The sequence below is a fragment of the Caloenas nicobarica genome, chromosome 1 (genome assembly GCF_036013445.1).
Source record: "Caloenas nicobarica isolate bCalNic1 chromosome 1, bCalNic1.hap1, whole genome shotgun sequence".
In the NCBI taxonomy this organism is placed as follows: Eukaryota; Metazoa; Chordata; class Aves; order Columbiformes; family Columbidae; genus Caloenas; species Caloenas nicobarica.
In genome coordinates this window covers 40118658-40140785 of record NC_088245.1, presented here as the reverse complement: position 1 = coordinate 40140785, position 22128 = coordinate 40118658, and the positions used below count along the sequence as shown (strand labels likewise).

At 50.6% G+C, this 22128-nt stretch overlaps 3 protein-coding genes and 1 long non-coding RNA gene across 5 annotated transcripts; 2 read left to right on the top strand and 2 right to left on the bottom strand.

Annotated features, from left to right (window-relative positions):
* The first annotated feature begins 342 nt into the window (after positions 1 to 342).
* On the top strand, positions 343 to 11003 carry JOSD1 (Josephin domain containing 1). 2 transcript variants are annotated; one of them, XM_065649051.1, is made up of 5 exons: positions 343 to 713; positions 1624 to 2434; positions 6734 to 6862; positions 6980 to 7174; positions 8585 to 11003. In XM_065649051.1, the coding sequence occupies exons 2-5, from the start codon at positions 2250 to 2252 to the stop codon at positions 8682 to 8684; spliced, it is 609 nt and encodes a 202-aa protein (XP_065505123.1). In that variant the 5' UTR covers positions 343 to 713; positions 1624 to 2249; the 3' UTR covers positions 8685 to 11003. The 2 variants fall into 2 exon arrangements, with proteins under 2 accessions (XP_065505123.1, XP_065505115.1); XM_065649043.1 differs by lacking the exon at positions 343 to 713 and having other exon boundaries at positions 1494 to 2434.
* Positions 11004 to 11150: 147 nt separating this feature from the next.
* TOMM22 (translocase of outer mitochondrial membrane 22) lies at positions 11151 to 13727 on the bottom strand. Its single transcript, XM_065649062.1, has 4 exons — positions 13601 to 13727; positions 13372 to 13490; positions 12350 to 12467; positions 11151 to 11887 (listed from the first exon to the last, which is right to left on the bottom strand). The coding sequence occupies exons 1-4, from the start codon at positions 13712 to 13714 to the stop codon at positions 11813 to 11815; spliced, it is 426 nt and encodes a 141-aa protein (XP_065505134.1). The 5' UTR covers positions 13715 to 13727; the 3' UTR covers positions 11151 to 11812.
* Positions 13728 to 13960: 233 nt separating this feature from the next.
* On the bottom strand, positions 13961 to 18287 carry CBY1 (chibby 1, beta catenin antagonist). The gene is made up of 5 exons (XM_065645834.1): positions 18203 to 18287; positions 17368 to 17629; positions 16291 to 16396; positions 16091 to 16206; positions 13961 to 15068 (listed from the first exon to the last, which is right to left on the bottom strand). Exons 2-5 carry the CDS (start codon positions 17443 to 17445, stop codon positions 14988 to 14990), a joined length of 381 nt encoding a protein of 126 aa, XP_065501906.1. The 5' UTR covers positions 17446 to 17629; positions 18203 to 18287; the 3' UTR covers positions 13961 to 14987.
* Positions 17895 to 21520, top strand: LOC135994909 (uncharacterized). Its single transcript, XR_010607053.1, has 3 exons — positions 17895 to 18037; positions 18677 to 18741; positions 20786 to 21520. It is a non-coding gene; the product is annotated as an uncharacterized LOC135994909 (long non-coding RNA).
* The last annotated feature ends 608 nt before the right edge of the window (positions 21521 to 22128 follow it).

Below are 22128 nucleotides of genomic sequence, written 5' to 3'. Positions count from 1 at the left end.
GGAGAAGCACTGCCAGCTCGACTTGTTTTCTATATACACACACACACAACAAAGCCCGCTCGACGTGTCCGGTGCTCTCTGACCAATAGAAGAGCTGGCCCTCGTGACAAACAATCCTAAGAGCCAATCGAATAACAGAGGTCCAGAGACTGGGTGGGACTAAGCAATTGCCACACACAGGGGAGGGCCCGCCCTAATGGGCGGATAGTCTCTAAGGATAGCCAATGAGAAAGAGGAGCTTTTTCACGGACAGTTGTGTAGGCCAATGGAACAGGGAGGGAGCGCGCCGGGTGTGCCTGCAAGCCGCGGGCCAGGCTGTCCCGCCCGGGCCCTTCGCTGAGGTGACGGGCGTCGGGGGCCCGGCGCGCCGGCAGCGCTCACGCCTCGCTCAGGAGACCGCCGGCTCCCGGGGCCGGTCGGGGGTCGGCAAAGAAGCCTATCGCCCGCGGTACAAACAGGAACGGCCCCTCCGCCGCCCCGCCTGCCCGCCATAGGAGCCCACGGCGCTCAGGCCGTGAGGTGCAGCCCCCGGGGGACGCCGGCAGGACGCCAGCGCCGAGAAAAGGAGAAAATCCCGCCCGCTGAGGGGTTTTGCGGGGTGGCAGGTGACCCCGGAGCGGCGGGGAGGAAGCGGTCCGTCCTGTTCCTGTGCCGGGTCACGCATCGGCTCCTCAGCCGCCGCGGGCAGCAGCTCGGCACACTGGGAACCCGGGGTGGGTTTATATTTATTCACCAGGCGGTAAACCACTTCAGTCGTCCCGGCTTATTTATCACAGCGTGAGACTCAACGCTCTTATTAATTAAGGAGGCAAGAAGGGAAGGACGGGAAATTGAAGCTCAGGGAAATTAACTTGCCTCAGGCCGTGCGGCACATTAGCGGCAGGGCCGGGAACAATCCCTGCCCGTGGTGAGCTGCGGCACGCCGGGGCATTCCCCTCCCGGCACAGCACACCCAGCCGGCCGCTTGCCCCGCTCCGGGGCCGCGGTTGTGCGGCGAGCGCGGGTCCCGCCGCAGCCCCGGGGCGGGGGGCGGGGCGGGCGGCTCCGGTCCCGCCGCCGCGCCGGGGCCCCTCCCACCTCGGGCCGCCCCGCTGACGTCAGGGGGTGGGGGCGCGCGTGCGGGGCGGGTCGCGGGGCACGCGCGCCGCGGGGGGCGGGGGTCACGGGGCGGGGGGGGGTGTGTGTCGGGGGAGGGGGATCGTAAAAGCGGCGCGGGCGGGGCCTGGCGCGCAGGCGCGGGCGGTGCCGGGGTTGGTGCGGGGCGGCCGGGGCCGAGCGGCGGGTGAGGCGGCGGTGGGGCCCGGCGGGTCCCCTCGCGTCCCTCCGCGGGGAAGGGCGGGCGCCTGGGCCCGGCAGCGAGCCCCGAGGGGTGGGGGGGCTGCCGCCAGGCGGAGGTCGTGGGGGGGAGGCGAGGCGGGCGCTCTCCTCAGCGCGGGGGGCCGAGGGGGCTGTGGGGCCGGGGTGCGAGGCTGGGCCTTGGCTGCGGGAAGCGGCTGCGGCCCGGGGTGGTGGGGAGGGCGAGGCCTGGGGGCTGGTCCCGCCCGCTGCTTGCACGCCCCTCGTCCCCACGGGCTTTGTGCCGTCTCTTCTCGCTAACGGAGACTTCCCTTTGTCGGCGTGCAGGGTGACTCGTGAGGAAATCGCCTTCCCCGGAGCCTGGACCTGTGGTTTTTTGTGGCCTAGCAAGAGGCAGTTTCCTTTGCCGAGCCGTTTGCATCTTCATGCCTGGATTCAGCCACCCCCAAAGGATTGGGGGAATGCAGCTGATAAGTCCGTAACCACCCTGTGCTCCCACAAGCAGCACCAAAAGCTGTCTTCATCTTCTCCACTTCGGCACCTTGGGAGCAGGCCTCTCTTTGTTACCTGCTCTGAGTACCTTTTTAGCGGCACTACAGACCAAAAGAGATGGAAGAAAAGGAGCGATGTGATAAATTCCATTTGGTACCTTGAGACTAAGGGGATTTGTATCTTTTCACTTGCTTTTTTTTTCTGTGGGGGGTGGGAGTGCTACATTTTATGGGGTATGGGAGGAGGGAAGAAAAATATGTTGCAGATCTTTATGTGGTTTTTAAAACCAGCAATCAGAGGCAATTACTGAATAAACTGAAGCACAAGAGGCGGTTTTGTGAGCTGGAAGCAGCGCTAGACTGCAAAAGAAAGGGGTGGTGGGCTGCTATTGTGACTGTGGAGGAAGAAACTTCAGCCTCCTTCATTTCTCACCACCTACTCTCCATCCACCCTGCGAGAAAATGAGTTGCATGCCATGGAAAGGTGACAAGACCAAATCAGAACCACCAGAGCCACCTCAGCCACCACCACTGCATATTTACCATGAGAAGCAGCGTAGGGAGCTGTGTGCCCTCCATGCCCTCAACAATGTCTTCCAGGACAGCAATGCCTTCACTAGGGAAACCCTGCAGGAGATTTTCCAGAGGTAGGATACACTCTGCACTGGTGTTAGTGTCCCCTTGTCCTCTGTTGCTCAGAGGAATTTTCAGATCTTATTTGGGGGGAAAATTAGAGCAAAGAAAGGGTTAAGAGTATGCCACTGCTTTGAACTGAATGTAGCTGCTTTTTAAAAATTCTTCTGTTTTTTCCCTCCGTGCAGAAATTCTCTCTCCTTGTTTCTTAAACTGTTCTAGCTACCGATTTTGGGTCCAAGGGCTTTATTGCAGATGCTGTCATGTGGTTGGACTGCTGTCTTCTCCCTCACCCACCTTAATGCATCATCTACCCATCTTCCATATTTTTTGCCCCTGTCTCATGTAGATGTTATCTTGATGTTAATAACAGATTTTGAGACTGGCTTGGGAGAGTGAAGGCGGCAGGAATAACAAATGGGTCATCATAAAAACTTACTGGTTTAGTACTGCAGCACTTCCAAGTTTTTTGGAAATTAGGAGCTTTGCCAAATGAGTGATTCTTTATTCAAGTGGTTAATGAAATTCTTCAAATAGTATGGGGGTTTTTTTCTGTCAGCGAGAAGTGCGTAGTCTCAAACTGGAGTTAATTTCAGTAGCTAGATCCCCATTTTCTGTAGTATTACGAAGTGTTTCCTAGCAGCTTCAGATAATTAATAAGTGGTTTTGAGTTTTATTGGGATAAATGTAAATTATTAATGTGGCCTGTACTGTAGCTCATATTTTTCTCAACGTTTTTGATGCTTAGTGGAAATTGTCCTGTGTGCGTGCCTTTGAAAATTCTGGTGAGCTTTCATTTGATGAAGCTAAGCAGTCAAATAGGAAAAGGAGTCTCCTCTGATACTCAATCTGTGCATGTTGTACTCAAAGGTTACACTTGAATACCACTTAGCAGCAGTTGACAATATCTTGTGTTTCTAACAGGTAGAAAATCACATTTCATGGCAGCGGTTCTCAGGTATGGTTGTACAAGGCAGTCATGGTGCCCTGTGCCGAGGAGCAGGGAGCCGTGCGCCTGTTGCTGCTCTCTTGAACTTTGGCAGATTTATGGAACTGGTGCTTGACTCATCAAACACCTGCCTGTCTTCCTTTGGCAAAAGAAATGTGGTGATGGACAACAGCAAATATAAGATTGAAATGCTATTTATGATAGCATTGTAAACAGAACTCCTGTTGGTGAAGTGGAGCTGGTCTGTGACAGGCTCAGGTCACTCTTTGTCCCATGCAAAGACACTGTGGTTTTGTTCCAGAGCACCAGTTGTCAGAATCTCAGTCACAGATGGATTGCTATTGGCCTGAAGCAAACAAAGGCAGTTCATGTGGTAGAAGGAGTGTGATGATCTAATTAGTTGGCTTTCATTTGGTTTGGTGAGGGAGAATTAGTGTGCAGCATGAAACCTCTCAGAAAAAGCTGGGATGTTAATCTTGTTGGACCTCTTGCCCTAGAAGGGAGAATTTGTCTTTGATTGCAGCCTGGTATTGTTCCACCCTAATATTTGGATCAAGATACACAGATTGATTCAGCCCCATGGTAGTATGGAAATATACGTGGAAATTCCTCTCAGAAATGGATGAGATATTGGCTGTGCGTTAGAATTGCCATTAGCTTTGCACCTCTGTTGGATTGCTACTCATGTCCAGCTCTTTGACTTGCCTTTAAGTAGCGTGGATTTAGTTGCCCTTTACATGTCGTTTTTCAGTTTGTTTTTCCTGTGTCTAGTCATATCCTGTGTGTTGACGACTCTGATAAAAGACTGATTAATATTTTTTAATAAGCTACCAAAATGTGGTGAGGTGTGATTTTTTTTTTTAAAGTGGATGTTGACAAGGTAATGAAATCACAAATAAGCTTAAGCAGCTTTCTGTAGCTTTTAGCACATCCCTTGAAGAATGATTGAACCATGTTATTTAACCATTAATTTCTCTTTTGCTGCATCCCATTGCCAGTGTTGTCAGATGGTTATAATCTCAAGTGTATGCCAAAACTTGGTCCAAGCTCCCCTCTGATTTTGTAGTCCTTCTTTTTGCCCTCCCTATAGCACAAGAAATACCTTTTGCTGTTCCTCTGGCTTTCATTGCAGGAAGAAAGATTGCATGTACCAAATGTTGCATGGAGATACAAACAAAATCTCTTTGCTTCACTGGAGTCTGTGTATTGAGACCTGATTAGGAAAGACAGCTGCGTACAGGAATCTTGGAGCCTGTTGTGTTAAGACAACATGTTGATAAAAGTTTCTAACTTAGAAAGCCTGGGAGGATTATTACCTGCATTTTTGTCCAACTTTGTTGGTCTTCCTCAGCTTAGTGTCTAGATAAAACAACACACAAAACAAGCAAAAAAACCCCACCACCACTTTTGGGGCGGCGACTTAGTTCCTTGTCTAATCAGAATCCTTCAGCTGATGATCATGGACCCTATTTAGGTGTGTGTGAGTAGGGACATTGAGGCAATTCTTGGTTAAAGTTTGCTCATGAGTACCACGATCTTTGAGTGTGTCACCTCTGCTGATCTCTAAGTTTCATTTCTAGGGCTCTGAAAGTTATGGGAAGGAACAAAGAGAAATGTGTTTGTTCAGCTCTCAGATAGCTCGTGTCTGGAAAACAGTGCCACCAGAGGTGCTTGTGCAACCCAAAGGGCTTTGTTAATTTGGGGGCTTTTCTAGCTCACTGGCACTCATCAGTGAATAGGATGATGCAATGATTTTGAGGAATTAGTTGTAGCCAAGTGATCTTGCTTTATGAAAGTGCTGGAAGAGCTGTGACAAGCTACAGTAGCATCTCTGTGATTAGTAAAATACAATAGAGGTTTGAAGACTGGAAACTGTGGTTCTCTGAAAATGTCACTGCCTGGGTCAGAAATGCCCAGTGGTGGCTATTAATAGCTTCTCCTATTACCACGTTGTTTCAGACTCTTCTCCCTTCTGTAGTTAAGTCACTTCCCAGATGGTTCTGCTGCAGTCTGCTCCACTGCAAGAAAACTCCCAGCTGATGCAAGAAGCTCCCTGTCTGTAGCCTCTCTAGCCTTGCTTGATCTGAAACTCTCTACTCAATCCACTGCTTTCTTCTTCTTGTCAAATGCCTTATGTTGTCAGGGGAGGAATGCAGCAGGGTTGAGGGATTTTTCACTAAAAGAAATATGCGTGCAGAACTTGCACTGTGCTACAGAGCAAGTGAAAATGTGCAGGAACATTGTGAGTTTTGGGAAGGGAATTGAGATGAGGGAGAAGCAGGTGAAACCTCAGTGTTCAGATGATATGAAACATCTGAACCTTGTGCCAGCAGAGCTAATGGAGTCCTTACTAATCAAAAGAGCAACTCATCACAACAGAATTTATCTCAGGCTTGACTTTCTTTAGTTTGGCACGAGAACCTTGCTGTTCTCTGCTCCCAGTGTTCCCCTGTGCTTGCTCTGCCAGCTGTTGAAGTCTGTCTGTCACCTTCATACTAATTCACCCCCTTGTTGTTTCCCCTTCCTACAAATTTTTTTTTGGGGGGGAAGACATAAAGCACAGAAGTGTCTGTTTTGTTTTGGTTTAGGATGGTTTTTTTTCCCCTCCATGTTTTATGCCTTGCATTCGTTATCTACATTTGTGCAAAGGCTGTCTTATATTTTTGTGTGTAATGTGATGGAGCATGATTCTGCATTTTTAGATGCTATAGTAATGCAAGTGATGTCTAGGCAAGGTTATGGATTGAAGCTGAAGAGATTTGTTTGCAACAAGGTTAGCTGTTTAGTTACCTACAGCAACAGATATTTTTTTGTCATATAGCAACGGCAATACTTTAGAAAGCTCCCAAACCCAAATGTCTTCACAGCTTTGTTAACTGGATATTTTTTTCGTTTACAAGTGGCAGGTGGTGAGGGAGAGCAACCTTTTCTGCAACCAACCTGCCCCGCCTCTTGTTATCTCACCCAGTCTTCCAGACTGGTGTTGAATGTTGAACTCATGAAATTGTGATAGCCGTTGTTCTAAATGGCAAACTGGCATTTACTCCAACCATGAATTAAGGACAAAAATAATTGAAACATCCTTCAGAAGTACCAGTTCAAGGGAGGGGAAAAGAGCTTGCTGCTTTGCAGTTTCTTTCACATCAAAGCTAGCATCTTTAGAGGTTTTGTATGTCAGAGTTATTGTTAATGCGTTATTTAGCTCTCTCTGCCTCTTTGAGTGGTAAGGGAGAACAGAATAGTTTGTGTTTAAACACAAAACCCCTGAAAGCAGGCTTCAAGTTATGCAGCGAGTAGCCCCTTCCAGCTGTGGTATGTAAGTTCAGCCAACACCTGCTAGAGCAGTCTCCTGTTCTGTTTGCAGGCTGTCTCCCAACACCATGGTGACGCCCCACAAGAAGAGCATGTTGGGAAACGGAAACTATGATGTGAACGTGATCATGGCAGCGCTTCAGACCAAAGGCTATGAGGCGGTTTGGTGGGACAAGCGCAGGTACTGAAAGGTCATGTAATTCTGCAAGTGGCCACTGTTTGTAAAAGCAAGAAAGAGATTAACTTAAAGTACCAGAATATAATCTTACCACTGTCTTGTTTTTTTGCATTCTTTCAGGGATGTTAACGTCATTGCCCTGTCCAATGTGATGGGCTTCATCATGAATCTGCCCTCCAGCCTCTGCTGGGGCCCCTTGAAGCTCCCCCTCAAGCGACAACATTGGATCTGCGTCCGGGAGGTGGGAGGTACCTACTACAACCTTGACTCCAAACTCAAGGCGCCCGAGTGGATTGGAGGTGAAAGTGAGCTCAGGTAAGACTTCTTGTACCCTGTTCCTCCTCAAATCCTTTCCTGTTAGAGGTGGGGAATCTGTCCGTGAACAGTTACCAGTTGAAACATTTAGGGGTGATCATCAGTAGCAAAGATTTGAAAGTAATAAGGCTCTTAGATCACTTAGATTTATACCCTGTTTATGTGAAGCTAGAAGATGCTTTCAGCAGTGGTGGTCTCTGTGAGCTCAGGAGAGACTGACTTTGTCTCTCAGTGGCTGGCTCTGTCACTAGTGATGAGGTAGAGGCCAAGTCTGGTATCAGTGGGTGACACCTGCAATGAGATGTGCTCATTGCTCTCATGCTCTCCTCAAACCTGAGAATATCAGCATTCCTTTGCCTCTTTAGTAGCCACCTGGGTGGATGTTCCCAAGAGAAGGCTTTCCAGACTAAAAGCGCAGCCCTATCCTTGACAACAGTGAAAGCTGCTTGCTGGGAGTCAACTGCCCATGTAAGCATGTGCTGTGCTTCTGGCTTGACTCCCCTCCCCTCTTTAATCTTCATGTGAGATGGTTGGTGTAATTATTTTGATCATAAAGTCTCACCTGCTCTTACTTGCCATTCATCTTCCATTCCATCCTGTTCTAAAGCCTACAAGCAGCTTTGCTGCCTCAGCCAGACTTGTTCTGAGGCAGGGATTGCACATGAGCAGTATTTGCAGAACTTACCAAGCCATTAAAGTCTTGGGAAAGTGAATGTCAGCCTTTTCTTGAACTTCTGGAGTAAAGTAACATGGTTCTGGGACTGCTGTGCAGAGCTTCTGGTGGATTTTATCTTGGGTGTGCTGTTCTTCAGCAATAAGTAAGGCCTTCCTATGTAGGGAATTTCGGAATCTAGGCTGAAAGATATCAGCGAAAACATTGATTTGACTGTCATAGTTATTGGAGAAAATCCAGGTTTGGTATTAGAAAAAGCTTATGGGCAGAAAGGGGCTGCAGAACCTTGTCAGATGACCAGGCGGTACACCGCTGCTATGGCCTGCGATAAGGACATCAAAGTGATGGGGCAGGGGGGTTCCCACTAGTATTCTGGATTTGACTGAATTATTTTAAAATACAGTGGCATTCTTGATCTCAGATCTGAAGAAACTTGGTGTTAATTCTATTTGTGCCACCTTGGAAAATTGGAAAGTGATCTCTAAATAGTCCTCTCTGCTGAGGTTAAGATCATGCTTATCTGATTCTGCAGTAACTTATTGTGTAGAGGTGTGTTGGATCTCGTGGGGCAAGTTTAGCATTAGGGTGGGTTTTTATTGTCAGAAAATAAATTTAGACAATGTGTGGGGATTTCCTCTCCATTTCTTGTCACGTTTGCATAGTTAGTTGCATTTAGTTGTTGTAGAAGACAACATTCTACATTCAGTAGTGCTTGTTTCTATTTCTCTTTCTGACAGGAAATTTTTGAAACACCAGCTGAGAGGAAAGAACTGTGAACTCCTGCTGGTGGTGCCAGAGGAGGTGGAAGCACATCAGAGCTGGAGAGCTGACGTGTGACCTGGACCGACTCTGTCCTCCCACTACAGCTCTTCCCCTTTACTGAACTCCTGACGTCCTGAAACCTGGATAATGGGTGCCCCAACTCTTCTCCTCTGGAATTTCCTTTGTTAGGCTCTTCTCTTCCTTCCTTGGTGCAATAGGGCAACGGTGTAAGACATTGGGGGTGGCGGGTGGGGAAGAACTGAGGGCAGAGTGGAGGAAACTGGAAGCCAATCACTCTAATTGCAAAGGCAGATGAGCCATGTGCCCTTTGGCTCTTCAGCTCTTTAAAACTGAGCTCTGGGGTGAGGGTGTCTGGGAGCCTCTGGTCTCCCTTTCTCCATGTTGGTCAAGGCCATGTGTGGTGGGACGCTGCTCCCTCTGGGGCTGAGCACACTGCCGCCTCCTCACAAGTCTCTCCTTCCAAAACAAGGCGTCGTGAAGACATTTGCAATTCCTAAGGGTCTCTCAGGATGCTCTCAAACACTAGGAATGGTATGGTGCTCAGCACGACCCTCTGCTTCTTAGGGATGGTTTGTGCCAGGAATTGGAAAACAATAATAAAAACAGTGTCATCCTGCAAGAAATTCTTCAGGTAGCTAGAGGATTCTTCTGCAGTGTCTCAGGCACTGTGTCTGTGGTGAGTGGTGGTTGGGCAGCATGAGCATCACTAAGGCGATGTGGAAACAGCGAGCACAGGCTAATTGAGGAGTATTGAGTTTCTGGACTGGAAAGAGGCCATAGTCTGCTTGGGTTTCTTTGTGCTACGTTGTTTGTGGTTAGGTTTTTTATTTTTCTTTTTGTTTTTCTTTTTTTAATATCTATTTTGGTTTTCTGCATGGTCACCCAATAGTTTAGGGGCTGCTTGGAGAAAAGAATAAAACTGGAGGGGTTTTGAGAGGAACTTATTCACTTTTATTTTCCTCTTTCCAGAGATCCAGCCCACAGTCAGGAATGTCACGCAAAATATCCCAGAAAGAGGTAAAGTTACAAAGCAAAAATCAGCTGAGGTGGGAAGCCTTTTTAATAGTCAGGTTTTGCCCTTTTTATAGTTGCTGGCTGATAATGTGGGAGATGCAGAGGGTCCACCAGAACCTTTGGGCGTTAGAGAGACCCTGGCCTGGTAGCTGAACCAACTTCTCTTTTAGTGGTGGCCAACAAACATTCCATTAGCGGACGAATTGCTTTTTCCTTCCGCGGGGAAGGGTGACTAGACATGGAGATGCTAAGAGGAATGTCCACTGGCTGTTCCCCAGTCACCTGGACGAGCTGTAGCTTGGTCACGCCTTCCGCAGAAGGAGGAGGAAACGCTGAAATTGGGACAGACTTTGTGTTTAGCTATTCATGCTGTTTGCTTCCACCCTTGATGCATGGGATGTCTCAGTTAAACAGCGATCTCTGGGACGCGATGGAGCTTGAAGAGTCCTGCTCCGTCACGCAGGCAGGTCTCATTTCTGGTGTGTGAGCTTGCAAAAAGAGGGATTGTAACTACCTTTTCTCAGTTGTTTTTTCTTGAGAGCTCCACAAAGCATGAGTGGGTGCCTGAAGCTGAGACACCACCATGTTTGCACTTTCAGAACAGAGGCCATGTGGCAACAGGGGGATGTTCGCTGACCCCCGGGCATCTGGACAGCACCATTTTGCAGTCCTTTGAGCACAGCCTCCCGCAGTCAAGGGCAAATGGCTCTTAACATTTTAAAGACCCAACATTTCTATAAAAAGGTCCTATTTCATAACACATTCCACTGACCAATACCAGCTGGCAGAGTTTTTAAACACTTTACAGGCAGGATGTGCAGCCTGCAGGCGTTCTGCTCATGACTTGAAGCCATTTCTTCAAGAGGGGGGAAAAATAAATCTCAACAGCAATGTTTTCTATGCTGATTAAAAGTTGCACTTTGGATAAACCGTGTTTGCATGGAAACTGCAAGCCAATGGATCAGTGCACAATATGCAAAGATGTTTTAAAATATTTTGGGGCTACTTTCCTTGTATGTCAGCACCTTTCCTGTGGTGGGGGGAACAGTGTGATCCAGCTGCTCAGGTAAAGGGGTGTGATCACACCCCCGTGGGAGGTGAGGCTGCTGGGCCCAAGAGGGTGGGTGAGCTGGTCCAGTCCCACTGCTTGGGAGTGGAAAAGCCTGTGTTTTTTCTTGCTTGTTTGGTTTTGTTAGAGCCTTGTCTTGGGTTTGTTTACAGAGATGTATTTTGTTTAACCAAATATTAAAAACAGAATTAAAAAAAAGTTTCCATATAAATGTCCTATCACTTCTGTATGTTCAACTGAATTGTTCTGTAACAAAGTATGTAAAGGAGAAATAAATTTTTTTCCTTTGGTTATAAAATTGCAACCTTTGTGTGAGTCAAGAACCTTGAACATTGGTTGCTGGTCATTCCCTTTCCCGCAACTGCAAGACTGTGCATGAAACCGAAAGGTCTCTTACCTGCAAAGAAAAAGAACCGAGCCTCCCTAAAGCACATCTATTAAAACCACACTGCTCAGGTTGGATTTATTTAATATTCAATACAAAAAAATATGCAGCTGATATCTGAAATTCTACTTTATGAGGATCAGCATGGATGTGATCGTCTTGCACCTGGCCCGCTGCTCCCTCAGTGCTCACACGCACACAAAGTTGCTGTGACAGTATTTTTGCAGATGTGTCTTCCTGGAGAGTGTTTTTGGTGGGGCGCAGCTCCCTACACTCCCCTTCCTCTGCTTCACCTGCTGGGAAAGCAGCTCCTCCTGTCACCGGTGTCCTCGGGTCCCCAGCCAGCCAGGAAGGATTGGGTTTGTTTGACTGTCACCTTTCAAAGCCTGACCTGTGCCCCAGGGTGGTTTTGTGGGGGGCAAGGAGTCCAGGAGAGGAGCTCCCCCAGTTTGAGTCTGTAACTGGTTATGGCATACTGAGCAAATAAAAGGAAAGACTCACAGCTTCTACAGGGGGAGGATGCAGACAGGAGCTGTCATCAGGTCCAGAGTGGGGGGCTTCCCCCCCAAGTTATGAACAGGTCAATGTCCCAAAGGAGAACCGAAACCAAAAACAAACAAGGAAAAAAAATGCCCTGACCCAACAAATCAACAGTTCAATATCATAATCTCAAGGTCTTCCCACATGATACAAATCCAACGCAGCTTCTACAAGTTAGATTTTTCCAGAGAGCGGCGGCAGGGCCCCGGGCATTCCCCCCGAGAGCCCCGTGTTGGGTCCGAGGAGGATCTGGAAGGAAAGGTCAGGTGAGGGGCTGCGAGGACACGGGGTGGCTGCCCTCCCACACATGGCACCCCGGGGACCGGGCACATCACACACCCAGCCAGGTACCGGCATCGTTCTGCAGCGTCGGTTCCTCACTCAACCACTCCAAACGCAAAGGGGGCAGATCGGGACGGTGCCGCGTTGGGCCCACATGCGCTCCCCACTGCGCGTTTCAGCCCAGTGAAAACCGGGTCGTGTTTGCCCGAGTTTACCGCCAGCCTGTTACTGGGAATCAGCAATATCATCCCATTGGAAAAATCCAACCACAGCATCTGGTGGGATGAATGAGGCCACCACGTACAACAAACTGGACCCTCTGGTTCCTATTCCCTAAGCTCCTTCCACAGCTGGTCACTGGGAGGAGGTGTGGGCACCCCGAGCTGACTCTAAAGGCTGAGGGAGAGGACTGGGGTGCTCCTGCCTCACCTGTCGCTGCTGCAGCTGCTGCTGTTGCTCCATCTGCAGTTTTTCGGTTTCAAAGACGACAGGAAGAACCAGAATCATGAAGGAGGTGGTCCCAATCCACAGAGCTGCCCTGGAGAATCTAGAGAAGAGAAAGCACACCAGGAATAAGAATTGGCTCCTTAGCTGTTTGTTGCAGGCACCAGGCTTCTCCCGGGCTTCCTTTCTGTGCCTCACACAAAAGTCTTCCCCAGTTCCACCTCCGAGGTGATCCATCCACAGCAACTTATGGAATAGAATCATTTAAGTTGGAAGAGACCCTCAGGATCATTGAGTCCAACCATAACCTAACCTAACTCTAGAACTAAACCATGCCCCTAAGAACCTTGTCTAAACACCTTTTAAACATCTCCAGGAATGGTGAGTCCACCACTTCGCTGGGCAGCCTGTTCCAATGCCTGACAACCCTTTCTGTGAATAATTTTTTCCTAATATCCAATCTAAACCTCCCCTGGCGCAACTTGAGGCCATTACCTCTTGTCCTATCACTTGCCACTTGGGAGAAGAGACCAACACCCTCCATGCTAAAAGTTCTTTTCAGGTAGTTGTAGACAGTGATGGGGTCTCCCCTCAGCCTCCTTTTCTCCAGGCTGAACAGCCCCAGTTCCCTCAGCCGCTCCTCCTCAGACTTGTGCTCCAGACCCCTCACCAGCTTCACTGCCCTTCTCTGAACTCTCTCCAGCACCTCGATGTCTTCCCCCCGTCCTCCCCACCCGGCTTTGCCCACACCGCCGAGAAACACATCCCGCGGCCCTGCCGCTCCCCGCTCGCCCCGCGCTGCGCTACCAACGGCCGAAGCCGCTGCGGGAGCCGGCAGAGCCGTCCCGCACCCCCCGGGCAGCCGGGCCCCGCGCCCGCGGGCCTCCCGCCCGCAGCCGGGCCCCGCGCCCGCGGGCCTCCCGCCCGCACCCCCCGGGCAGCCGGGCCCCGCGCCCGCGGGCCTCCCGCCCGCAGCCGGGCCCCGCGCCCGGCCCGCCGCTCCTCACCTGTACATCTTCTGCGCTACCGTCAGCGACAGCTCGAAGGTGGCTCCGGCCGCCGAGCGGACGCTCTCGGGGAACATCTCGGTCAGCCCCCACAGCCGCTCCGACAGCGTCTCGTCCAGCTGCGGGGACACGGCCGCGTCAGGCCCGCCCGCCCTGCGCGCCCGCCGGGGTCACCCCGCCCGCCCGGCCTGCCAGGCCCGCCCCGGCCCGCCGCCTGCCGCCCCGCTACCTCTTCGTCGTCGTCCTCCTCCAGCTCGTCCTCCAGCTCCTCGGCGCCCCCCGAGCCGCCCCTGGGCAGCAGCTCCTCCGGAGACAGGGACGCAGCAGCAGCCATCACCACCATACAGGGACGGAGAGACAGCGGAAGCGGAAAGGCGGCCGGAGCGCCGCCGGAAGTGGGGCGGTGCTCCCGCGGCCCTGGCTTAGGAGGAGGCAGCGGCCCCTGGCGGCCGGGAGGAGGGCCGGCCGCCTCTCTCCCCGTGGGCTCCCCACGCCGCCCGCTGGCCCCGGTTCCACCCCGGGTCCCGGTTCCCTTCCCGCCCCCATATCTCGCAGCACGACCCTTTACAAAACAAACACCCGCAGAATCTGGTTTTCAATGTAAGTTTTTATGTACAGTATGCAAAACCCTCGAGTACAAGCAACTCCAGCATCCTGCTCGCCGAACGGTGACACTCGTCCAAGCCCCCGCAAGCCCCCACGAGGGGACAGATTTGGGGGGGTCAGGAGTTTCCCTGTGGTTTTAAGCACAGCAGGCAGGGAGAGCGCCCCCCGAGGGTGGATCTTCTCCACCACCTTTTGTCAGGCTGCCTTAGGTCACAGGGTACCAACCGCTGGGCTGTGGTGAGGAAACCAAAGCAAAGCACTCCGAGAAAGCACCCGGGTGTTAATGAACAGCATCATGACGTGACATGTCAGGGTGTCCCAACGGCTGCTACGCCGTACCTGTAAGGAACGTTTAAAGAAGGAATGTTGTTTTTACAAAACTGGGGACCTGGTGTCTGATCCCAGCCCGGGGGGAAGGACTGAGAGACATCAGACTATGAATCCTTAATGTAAAACAAAGTCTCTTCAAACTAATCCTGGAATGCAAACTGATTACTGTATTTAAAAAGCCGAGCTAGGGGGAAGGGTAACCAAAGAGCCAGGAATCCGTATTTTAAATAAATCAATAAGGGGAAGCGATTGTTAGAATTAGATGAATGAGACAGGTAAACTGAGGCAGGCATCGGGTAGCCTGTAAACCCTGAAGTACCAACCAATGGGGAACAGGGGAGAGAATTTGTGGCCGTGGTTTGCGGGGTGATATAAGCAGGGGCTTTTTGTGCTATTCCGTGTGCCTACCCTTAGGTAGAACACCCAATCTTGCAAAATCGTTATTAAAATATGCTTTGCTGAGAGATCATGTCTGGGCCTATTATATTTGCAAGGTAATTGTTTCCTACAGTACCTACAGCACCACACAATGCCAGGGGCACCTGTTTATTTGTGGTTCCGTGGAACAAAGTACCTACACGCAGTACCAACGCGGCGAGGAGGCACGAGCCAGACCCGGCGCCACTGCTGAGACTCGGAGCTGTCTCCTCGCCCCCCACCCCCCAGATACCATTCCTTCTTCACTTCCTCCTCCGGATGTGGTTCTTCAGTTCCTCCAGCTCCTTCTCCATCAAGTGGGACTCGGCTGTGGTCTCGGAGAGCTGCAACGCATGGTGAATGGCAAGAGTGAGCGACTCCTCCAGCTGGCAGCCCGTGCTGCAGGGCTAACACCGGGTCTGCAGCCCGGCACTCTACCATGGACCCGGACACGTGCAGCGGGACGTCAGAGACCCTCGGAGGGCTCAGAGGTTGCTCTCCCTCTGGACAAGCACCTCGTGTCACCGCAGGGCACGCAGCGAGACGTCTGTGCCTCAGAAGCTTTTCCGATTTCACAGCACAACGTTTTCCAGAGATGACACAGAGAGGTACAGCCACGAGCCAGCACCCGCGCAAGGGAATTTGTTCCTGGGAAGCCAGGATTTCGCACCTCACCGAGGTCGCCTGGAAAACCTGGGGAACAGCTCAGGCTCCAGCCACAAAAGCCGCTTGCCAGTTTTACAACACGGAAAGAGTGTAAGGAAGGAAAATGCTGAAGGAATAAGTGTTTGTTCAGACCAACATAAAGGCTAAACCACTCAGCAGGCTGAGACCTGTATTCTATTATATTTCACTGAAAACATCTCCAGATTTTAAGCATGAAACCTGTGATCTCTGGCTAAGGTTGAATTTCCATTTATTTAGGGCTTGCAATTTCTTTCATTCACAGGTTTACACATAGGATAGATGTCACACCACTTGTCACAGCAGAAGGAAGCTTTAATCTTCTGAGACCAGAAGCAGTGACTATAACTCAGTTTCACAGTAAGGGCAGAGGCCAGAGTGGCAAGAAGAATGCCACACTCCATGCAGAAGGGAAAGGGGAGACATGGTGCTTGCAGGGCCTCCTCCCTAATCAAGTCACAGCGTTCACTAAAGTCAAGCTCTGCTGCGGGAGGGAACCTTCCCCTCTTCTCGCAGATGACATCAGACTTTACCCCCACAGACACTTTGCCAGTTGTCTTGTGCAGCAGGATGAAGCAGAAAGAGTGCGGTGCAGAGAGAACGGCCTCCTTTGGCAGTCCCAGCACCCTTTGCTTGGACATTGCTGCTGCTATGGGCAGGCAGCAGTTAGGCAAAGACTCACCATGTCCAGCAGAATATCCACTTTCAGCCGAAGGAGGTTGTTTTCTTCCTCGAGCTGTTGGTTCCGTTTGCGCAAACGCTGCATTTCCCTGCGATCCCCTGTGAAGCTTCCGGAATCTGGAAGTAAAGAACATGGTCAAAATATAGATTGTCAGCCAACCATGACTACTGCAGATAAAAGCACACTGAGCTGCACTCTACCTGCCACCCACTGGCCTTTTTCAAACTTGAGGCTCTGGCCAGTGAGGTTCATGGTGGGGGTGCCGTACTCCAGGCCTAGCTCAATCTCACGGGTCGATCGATCCAGCTGGAAGAAGGAAATCACACTCAGAGTTTTACAGCAATCCAAAGCCAGCCCTCGCTCCCCTATTTCTTAGTGATTGGCATTCCAATGGAATCTGCTGGTCCCACTGGCCCTGGACCCTGAAATCCTACTTCAAGCACGTACTGCCAAAGGAGAGGACCAGTTCCTCTCACCACCGTGCCTGCACTTTCTCCTGTCGAAACATACGCTCACCTCTCTTGGCTTACAGACCATTTGTGAGAAGTTCTAGGTGAAAGTTACAGACTGTGGGTGGGGAGATTATGATCCTTCCCCAGGCTATTCCATTTTCACCTCTGCATATAGTCACCAGTGACCAGAAATGGTGCCGCACCACAGGAGGTGGCAGGCACAGCTGGGAGCTGGAGACCACATCTGGAATATTGTGTCCAGCTCTGGTCCCCTCAGTTCAAGAAGGACAGGGAACTGCTGGAGAGAGTCCAGCGCATGGCAACAAAGATGATGAAGGGAGTGGCGCATCTCCCCTATGAGGAAAGGCTGAGGGAGCTGGGGCTCTTGAGCTTGGAGGAGACTGAGAGACGACCTCATAAATGTTTATAAATATATAAAGGGTGGGTGTCACGAGGATGGAGCCAGGCTCTTCTCGGTAACAACCAATGATAGGACAAGGGGCAATGGGTTCAAACTGGAACACAAGAGGTTCCACTTAAATTTGAGAAGAAACTTCTTCTCAGTGAGGGTGACGGAACACTGGAACAGGCTGCCCAGGGAGGTTGTGGAGTCTCCTTCTCTGGAGACATTCAAAACCCGCCTGGACACCTTCCTGTGTAACCTCATCTGGGTGTTCCTGCTCCGGCAGGGGGATTGGACTGGATGATCTTTTGAGGTCCCTTCCAATCCCTGACACTCTGTGATTCTGTGAGCTCTTCTAAGAGTTCTGGCGCTCAGAGCAGCAGCCCCTGCGCACCAAGGCGAGCCGGGGCGCCGGGACTCACCAAATGCAGGTTGGAGAGGGATGCGCATTTCCTAGGGGGGGTCTTCTTCGGGCTGAAGGTGCTCCCGAAGAGCGGCATGGCGCGCTGCCGGCCGGGGGGCCAGGGCGCTCCCGCGGGCCTGGTGCTGCTCCCCGAGCCGGGGGGATGCGGCCGGGCCGAGGGTCAGAAGCAGCGACGCGACAAGGCGGGCAGGTCAGCGGCGGCAGGGTCCCCTCCGGCGGCCCGTTTCTCGGCGGCTCCACGGACGCCACCCGGTTTGCAGCTAAAAGCAGCCCCGCTCCCGTCACACCGGGTTCAATGGCGGGGGGCGTTGCGGCCCGGCCCGCGCGCCGCCCTGCGACAGGGCCCGCCCCTCCCGCCCGCACGCGGCGCCCCTCGCGCCTTCTTCGCCACGTGACCAAGCCGAGGGGGCGGGGGGGGGGCGCGAACGGCGCGCCGCCGCCGCTGACGTCACTCCCGCCCACCCACCCAGCCCCACCGCAGCCGCCTCCCGCGCAGGCGCACTCCGCAGCGCCACGCGGCCCGGCCCCGGGGCGGGGGTGGGAGGGGGGCACGGGCCGTACCACCCAACGGGAGCGCTGAGAAGCGAGCGGAGGAGCGGAGCGCGCTGTTCCCGCCACACGGATGGTCCCTCCTCCTGTTTGCCCCCTCGGCATCTCGAAACCCGTCGGTGAGGGCCGAGCAGATGCGAAACACCCGCTACATCCCCCCCACCCCCCCGCCTCCCCCCGAGTGGTAGGGTCAGCGCCGCGGCGCGGGGGCGGCTCGGCCAGGCTGTTCCATCGGGGTTCGCCTAAATTGCGGGGGGGAAGGGGGGGTGGAGAAAGCAGAGTACCTCTCCGGCCAGCCGCGCCTGCTCCCGGCGCCCCGCGCCCGTCTACCCCGCCGGTGGGCTGCGCTGCTGCCGCGTGCCCGGGAGCGGTTTGCGGCCGTCGCGTTGCCATGGCGACCGCGGGGCCGCGCCGCTCCTCCCCGCCGCCGCGGCGGCCTCTGCAGGCGGCGGCTCGCGGGCCCGGGCGGCGCGGGGCCGGCGGCTGCCGAGAGGACGCTCCGGGAGCCCGAGGAGGCCGTGCCGGAGGGCCTGGCTGGCGGGTGTCTTCGGCGGCCTCTTGCCGTCCCGCTCGGCGCCCCGCTGCGGCCCCCGAGCCCCTCCCGGAGCCGCCGGCTGTGGTGGAGCTGCGGCTGCGGAGATGGGGCCCTTCTCGTGGTCGGGCTGCAGCAGGCTTGGGATGTTCTTCTCGCCGATTCCCAAAATGCTGGAGTTGTTTGCAAGACTTGACTTCTTTTTTTTTTTTTTTTCTTTCTTCAGATAATAAAACGCCATAAGGCAGAGAATCCGTCCTTGCTTGGGAACACGGGAGAAAAAGCGAGAAGGTCTGGGGTCCTGGACTGCGTGACCCCAATGAATTACAGCTTAAAAGTTGGAGGGAGAAGAGCAGGCAGTTCTTGAACAAACCGTCCTCCAAAGCAGTCCCAGCGTCCTGATTTTTCTGCATGTGTTGCAAAGTCCTCCCCGTCTCAGCACACGCTGGGATAAATTTAGTTTTATTGTGTTACTTGCTGGGTTGTATTCTGTGGGAGGTGGCTTTGGTAGTTGGTTTGGCTGATATTTTGAATGAACAGCAGGGATATGTGGCACATATCACCGATTTTTTTTTTTTTTTTTTTTTTTTTTTTTTTTTTTTGTATCGCAGAGGCAAAATACCAGTCTTTTTCTAAATTTTAAAGTAGTTCTCCAATCTGTTATAACTTAGTGATCTGAAAATATTTGCTTCCTTGTTAGAAAAGCTGTTGAGGACTTTTTGAGGCTTTCTTCAAAATTTTTAGATTAATGAGATACTAGGATGCTGATTTTAGTTAAAAGAGGAAGAATAAAGAAAAGGGGGGGTGAAGGGGCGGGGCTGATAAACAGGAGTATCTGCAAAGAGAAAATAAGAGAATCACCAACCTTTTAATTTGGTTTGTACATGTATTAATACTCCACAAAAGAAAAAAGCTCTTTTAACAGTCTTTCATTCTCGGAGTGATTAATTGGCACCCTGCCTGAAGTGAACCAGAAAACTGGTCACTTGGAACGAAAATTGGAAAGATACCACAGTACCAACCTGCTGACTACAGACAAAAAAAAATCTCGGGGGCTGCAGTATCTGCTGGTAGTCCAGTTAAGCAATATCTGATTCTTCCAGGACACATGCTATGAAAACAGTATCTTTCTGACCCTGTGTACTAGAGTCTGTGCACTGGAAATTACTGAATTTTTTGTTTGGTTTTAAATAAGATAAGGGATTGGGGAGGGAGGGCAGAACCAGCAACCTTAAAAGTAGAATAAAAACTTGCACTTCTGAACAAGGGGTTTGTGAGGTAGTTGTGGCTCCTGTCAGCATTTAACACCATATGTGTGTGCATGTGCATATATTGGATGAGAAAGATGAAAATAAGAAGGGTCAGAAGTGAATTGAGGGCAAGAACCTTGGAAGAAAATTAGAGAGAATTACAATTTTGAACAGAAAAAAACCCTGTAGCTAACCTAAGCGCTTAGAAGAGTCAGAGACTACACAGGACAGTGAGGAAATGGGCTCTGAACACTTGCTTTCATTAATTTTCAGTTGTTAAACGCACTGAAAACTTCTGAGTTTCCAAACAAATACTCAGATCTGAAGAGCTCCAGAGCCCCTCTTTGTGGTGAAACGAACGTGTAGCGTGCACGCACGTGCTCTCTCAGTCCAATAACGAGAGATATCACTTAGGATCTGGAAAAGCTCATTTAACAGCGAGGAACCTCCCTGTTGCAGCCATCGTGTAAGGAAACTGCAAGTCTTTTCATGAAGACATCTTTGGGAACGCTGGCGGAAGGCTGAGAGAGAGATGGGACAGCAGATAGGCTGTAGCACGTGATGACATGGACATTTTGGAATGTTTTTGGTAGCCTAGTTTGGAGCATTCTCTTCAACTCAGCTCACAAGCGACACAGAACCTTCAGTTTAGCTGGTCTCAGAGCCACTTTTAACTCTGTAGTGTCTCTTGCCTTTTTTCATATACACTATGGGATTATTATTGTTTTCCGTTAGATCAATAATTATAGAGAAACCCCACTGACTGGTGAATTCAGTAGACTTACTCTGGGATCGCTCTGATGTCAAGGTGAATATTTATTGGAATTATTGCTGCTTGAAACTTGCCACATTAACTGGTAGACTGAGACTAAGTTTAAAACCTACAAAATAGATTTTTTGGCATACTGAAATTAATTCCGTGCCCAATTAATTTCTTCAGCAGTGAGAGAATTCCCATTGCCTCAGCCCTCTGCAGTTAACTATGTCCCTTCCTGTAGTATCCTAGATATTAGAATATTTCAGCTACATTTTATTGACAAAGCAGACACCTCTTTTTCTCTTTTTGTTTCTTCTTTTCATTATAGCCAGCTCAAGAGAGAGATCAGCTGTTTCACCACGTTGCAAAGAATTACACGTTCCTCCTGCTTTGCTGTTGCAGATGCCACCACCAGGAGGCCCTCAGTAAAGAGCTTGTAGCTTGGCAAAGAAAACACGAAGACAGTCAAATAAGATAGAGAAACCTATCCCCACAGGAGTAATCTGAAATGAATACTTGTCCTATAAACAGAGATTCTTGGAGTGCTGTGTAGGCATCTATTAATTGATTGTTGCAGGAATCCTAGTATCCATCCATTAGTTGTACTGTAATTTCTGGGGGTATTGGGGTGTCATGGGTGTTATCCCTGCATTGAATCACCAAGTGATAGCCAGGAAAGTTCCTGCCTTTATCTTCTGCATAGTAAAGCTCTTAATAACTAAGTAAAACAATAAAATGGGTAACACATGGCTTTGATTTCTGCTGACGTCTGTCGTCTATTTTTCACCCAAAGAATATGCCTGTCTAAATTCACCTCTGCCTTCTCTCTTATTTAGTTATTCCTGGGCTCTTAATTTTCTTTCACTTTTCACAGCAGGCTTTTAGTGTCTCCTAAAAGTTCTAAGTAACTGCACTAACAGTCTAATTGTTCTCTTTTGCTATCATGACCTTCTTTAAAGAAAGGGGGAAGGAGAAATATTTTCATCCTTTTTTTTGCCAAATTGTGCACTTCTTTCCTTAATCACTGGCTCTTTCAAAGCTGTAGTCATTCCTTTGGCTGAAATGTAGACTTTGTTATTCAAAAGAACCATGTGTCCATGATATCTTAATTAAAAAGTATGAAGAGTTGCAGTTTTTATTTCCTTAAATCCTAGCTTTTGTTCTTCACTGCTGAGTTGAGCCTTGTGTATCTGCCTCTGTTTCGGTTTCCCAAGATCATGTTTCGGTACTGATGAGTCCAAGACGCAGCTTTGCAATGCAGTTTCAGACTGGATGATGGGTGAGAGAGGCAATGCAGCTGGTGCCATCTGTGGGCTACAAGTTGAGTTATCCTTTGTTTTTCAAACTCTGTTTCTGCCCTCCTTCCCTGAATTCACTCATATACTTTCCACACATTTACATTTGTTTACTTGGGTCTTTCTTATATGTAGTGGCATGCAAAACGTGTATCCTCTGCTCTAAGAAGCAGAAAAAGTGTATATGAAGCCATTATGTTGTATACAAAGATCGCAGGCCTTTGAAGAGCCTTTCCAATCATTGTTCACCTTAAAGAGTTTAAGCAAATACACAGGCAGTTCAGCCACTCACACGCTCTGGATAGAATCCATTGCTTCCTGACGGAGTTTGCCATGAGGCTGTCCTTGGTGACCAGGAGACCGAAGGTTCAGAGGA